The 5,000-nt window shown below is 33.3% G+C and overlaps 1 protein-coding gene across 1 annotated transcript; it reads left to right on the top strand.

The window, feature by feature from the left end:
• The first annotated feature begins 445 nt into the window (after window positions 1-445).
• On the top strand, window positions 446-4,744 carry LOC132717812 (uncharacterized). The gene is made up of 2 exons (XM_060701377.1): window positions 446-4,235; window positions 4,576-4,744. Exon 1 carries the CDS (start codon window positions 726-728, stop codon window positions 3,099-3,101), a length of 2,376 nt encoding a protein of 791 aa, XP_060557360.1. The 5' UTR covers window positions 446-725; the 3' UTR covers window positions 3,102-4,235; window positions 4,576-4,744.
• The last annotated feature ends 256 nt before the right edge of the window (window positions 4,745-5,000 follow it).

Here is a 5,000-nt window from a genome sequence, read left to right as displayed (position 1 = left end):
AATAGAATAAATTTTCTTGGACATGTTGTAAGCGATGAAGGAATCGAGACAGACCCAGCTAAAATTGACAAAATTAGAAACTGGCCAACTCCAAAGACATCGGGGTCACAAATGGCGCCCAACGGGGGACACGAACCCACGACCCTCAGATTCATTTCTATCATTCGCTGGTTACTACAGACGCTTCATCAGATTTTCAGCAAAGTAGCCAGACCTTTATCAGAATTAATACCACATCCAACTGGCAAGAATAGATCTTAGAAAATAGTTTAAGAATGGTCATAGACAGAAAAGGAGCAATATATATTTTTGAGAAATTGAAAGAGAAATTGACCACACCTCCAATACTGGCACATCCGGGATTTCAGTAGCCGTTTGAGCTTCATGTCAACGGTTCGACAATTGGACTTAACGCTGTCCTTTGCCAGGAACAGGACAACCACAAACGAGTCATTACCTTTGTAAGCAGAGCATTATCAAAGTCTGAAAAGAACTATTCTGCATACAAGTTGGAGTATTTATGCTTGAAATGGGCTGTCACTGAAAAGTTTTCAGATTATCTGACAAACAATCACTTTGTTGTTCTAACAGATAACAATCCTTTGACATACATCTTGACCTCAGCAAAACTTGATGCCACGGGACAAAGATGGGCAGCTGCATTAGGACAATATGATTTCGACATATATTATAGAGCAGGGATTAAGAACACCGATGCAGATGCAATGAGTCGTTATCCATATAACCTTGACACAACAGATGAAGACATTATTAAGATAGAAGATAACGTAGTCAAAGCAGTTTGTAACTCAACAACTACTTCATATTTAGAATCTCTTCCAACAATGAACATCAATATAATAGAAGCAACAGAGAATACAGGACAACCAATGGCACAACTGGAAATGAGAGACATTAGAAGAAAACAGAGAGAAGACCCAATAATCGATAAATGGAGGAAAGCAATCATAGATCAACAAATCCCGGACAAATGTTACTCGAAAGAAGATTTTACATTGAAAAGAAACTTTAAATATTTAAAACAGAAAAGAGGAATTTTGTTCAGAGAAACAGAACAAAATGACAAAACATTGGATCAATTGGTAATACCAGAATTCTACAGAGAAGATATTTTAAGAGGACTTCACAACGATGTTGGTCATCCGGGAAAGGAGAGAACTCTCAGACTTGTTAAAGAAAGATTCTTTTGGCCTGGAATGACAACAGATGTAGATAATTGGGTAACAAAATGCGATCGATGCCTGAGACGAAAGACAAATACAAGTTCTAGAGCTCCATTAGTTAACGTTCACACTACATACCCTTTGGAATTAGTCTGTTTCGACTTCTTGACTCTAGAAACATCAAAAGGAGGTTTTGGTAACATATTAGTTGTAACAGATCATTTCACCAAATTCTCTATGGCTATACCAACAAAAAACCAGACAGCTAAAACAACAGCAGACGCCTTTTACAACAATTTCATCATACACTATGGTATACCTACTAGATTACACTCTGATCAGGGGGCCAATTTTGAATCTGACATCATTAAAGAACTTTGCATTCTAACTAACATGAAGAAATCTCACACATCTGTGTATCACCCGCAATCCAATTCCGGTCCAGAAAGATTTAATCGAACGCTACTTGATATGCTTGGAACTTTGGAAAATTCACAAAAATCTGATTGGAAAAAATATATTAACTCTTTAGTGTTTGCATATAACTGTACACCTCATGAATCAACTGGAATAGCCCCATATGAACTAATGTTTGGAAGAAGTCCCAGATTACCAATTGATACCATGTTTGAAAATGCAAGAGAACACACTTCTAATAAGAATACAAGGGAATATATTGATGACTTAAAAGAAAGGATGGAAAGAACAAGACAAATTGTAGAACAACATACAGATAAAGCTAAACAAAAGCAAAAGAAACAATATGACAAGAAGATCAGAGGTGCAAAAATAGAAATTGGAGACCGAGTTTTAGTTAAAATCCTAGCACATAGAGAAGGAAAACATAAACTGGCAGACAGATTTGAAGAGGATATATATAAAGTGATAGATCAGCCAAGGAAAGAGATACCTGTTTTTCAAGTGAGATCTCCCAATGGTACAGTTAAAACACTGCACCGAAATCATCTACATCCGGTAAACTACTTGGATGATAATGAAGATAATAAAGATGATACTGAAGAAATACAAGAGAAGATAGAAAATATAGTGGAACATGGACAAGAGAAAAGAACGGATGCATCCGAAGAAAGAAAGAGTGACGTCACAAGTGAGGAGTCTGATGAAGATGATGTTGGATATTTTCTTATCCCAGAGACTAGAATATATGGGGACGCCCGTACATCTGACAACAACTCATCTAAAGCAAGAGATAAGGAAAATAAAGTGTTTGTAACAACAATACATAATGGAAATGATGCAGAAACTATAGATGTTTCTGATGAAGGAGAGAGACAGGATAATAAAGGAACAGAGGAGAAATTGATAAAAGATTCAGATGTGACATCTAATAAAACTACAGATGTAGAAGAAGAAAATACAGAAGAGCATATACAAGAGGCAGGAGAGAATACACTTGAAGAAACAATAAACTTTGGGCATATAGAAGAACCGGCTGATGTGGTAGGAAATATCATTAGACAAGATGTTACTATACATAGAAGAGATAGATTGGAAGAAAGACATAGAGATATTGAACATATAGCAAGAGAAAAAGGAGATGAGGATGGAAGTGTTAAACACAAAGAAGAAATTGATGGCAGAAACTTAACTGTAGAAGTAACAGATACTGAAACAGACACAACACTAGGAGAAACAGACACACAGACACGAACAAAACAACTTAAGAGAAACACTAACAGGAAAAGACTTTTACCACCAGATCCACCAAGAAGATCTGATAGAGCAAGAAAACCACCAAAACGCTATGAAGATTTTCAAATGTACGGAATGGTTAATACAAGCACTACACCATATGATTCTAGATTCAAAGCTCTGGAGACATTAATTGGATCAGGGGTACTTCAAACCATGGACATAGACACAGCAAGAAAATTAGTAACATCTCTAATGTCATAATAAGTTTTAAAATTTTAAACTGCTTTTAAGGTTTGATGATAATAATAATAATAAAAAACCTAAATCATATCAAACTTAATATAAAACCTTTGATATTATTATTTTAAAAATATAGTATTAATGTTCTTATGAGATATATCATAATGACATTTTAAATGGGGACATTTTATTTTAAGCAGGGGGGAGAAAGTTGAATGTTAATTAAAGTACATTGTATCAAGTACATAGTACTTTAAGTATATTATTCTTTATGTACATTGTCCATTACGCGTTTAATCCATTGTCCGCAATGTTAAATTGTCTTAAGGAAGTTAAAAGTTAAAGTATGTTATTCTTTAAAGTGCACTGTTCTTTAAGAAGATTGTTCTTTAAGTACATTGTCTTTAAAGTACAAACATTTTTTTGATTAAAGGGAGTTGATCATATAAAGAATCATATTGTGTTTGGTATATTCACAATACATGTTTAATGTAGTTAGTATTAATCTATGACTATCATAGATTTTAGTATGTTAGTTGAAGTAGAGATATTTTGACGAGACAATGACGGGACGTCATTTAAGACGGGGCGGAAATGTGTAACCAAGTGCTATTTTTAAGGTTTTTGCTATTTTTCAAGAAAGGTAACTCTGTCGGCCTTGTTTGATTTTAATCTTTACTTTGTGTGATTATGTCCCCTTGACCACATTTGCTATTTGCTCAACCATAACGTTTCCCTCCTAAAGTTAGGGTCACTTGAGGTCATTCTTTGTGTTAAAGAAGTTGTTGGTCATTGTGACATGTAGATGTGTTGGTTTTATATTATTAATAAGGATTTGGATTGAGGAATTGGTATTTGTATGTTTTATTCATTTGTTCTTAAAAGTTCTAATGTCAACTAAATGAAGACTTATAGTAATTAAATACAGTTGTGGATTTGATAAAAGTTATTTTGATAAATTTGTATTGTTCTTGAGTGTTAGAATTCAAGATGGCAGCATATGTTCTTATCTTATAGTTATTCCTAGAAATCACTGTTTCTATTTGTATTGCACTGATGTTTGTAAATTACAGTTTACAGCATAATTAACAGCACAGTGAGACAGGGGTGAGTGACAGAGGTACATGTATATTTACAGAGTCTGATCCACAATTGGTATGTTATATTTATATGTCATTGTTTATATATTTTTGGAGCTACATGTATATTTTTAAGTTGAGCACATAATGTATATTGTTTTATAAGTAAATGATTAAGTGGTCACTAGATGCAGGTACAATATGATGTAATACATTTAAAGATGTATTTTATGTGTACATGATTTATTTTCATGAGATAAAATGAATGGTCTATCCCTATAGACTGATCTGTTGATATTTGACTAAGTATATTTAAGATAGATCTACTATAATGTACTTAATGAAGTGTACCTTACAAATGTATAAAACTTTATATATTTCATGATAGTATGGGATGTTTGGTATTTTACTTTCAGGGCTTGGTAGATGTGATGTAGATGTGATGTAGATGTGATGTAGATGTGATGTAAATGTGATGTGTATGTTGTATGATGTATGACATATGATGTTTGATGTTGAGATGTACCAAATTGGAATTATATATAAAGCTAGTGTCCACTACAAATTAAATTGATGAACCAGTAACCCTCAGTTTGTTCTTTACTTATACAAGGCAAAAAGACATCGGGGTCACATACATATAATACAAATACTTTGTATAGATTAGCAATATTTTGTAAGGAAGCATTTAGTATTAGAAATGAAAATACGAATAATGTATATTACTAGTATGAAAATATCAAATGTTATATTTGTATGTTTGTATTTTCACTCTCGCTGTATTTAATTTATGCTGTATATTTGTGTAATGACGAGGAACTGTTATGTTCCAGTCATATTG

This window comes from Ruditapes philippinarum, unplaced genomic scaffold (assembly GCF_026571515.1).
Source record: "Ruditapes philippinarum isolate M1 unplaced genomic scaffold, ASM2657151v2 ctg3460_1_1_1_1, whole genome shotgun sequence".
Classification (NCBI taxonomy): domain Eukaryota; kingdom Metazoa; phylum Mollusca; class Bivalvia; order Venerida; family Veneridae; genus Ruditapes; species Ruditapes philippinarum.
Note: the sequence above shows the minus strand (reverse complement) of the source record. Positions and strands in the feature narration are given on the sequence as shown.

Bases quoted from the DNA above. Each gene is read 5' to 3' on its own strand.
- LOC132717812 (XM_060701377.1), top strand. From the start codon at position 726: ATGAGTCGTTATCCATATAACCTTGACACAACAGATGAAGACATTATT.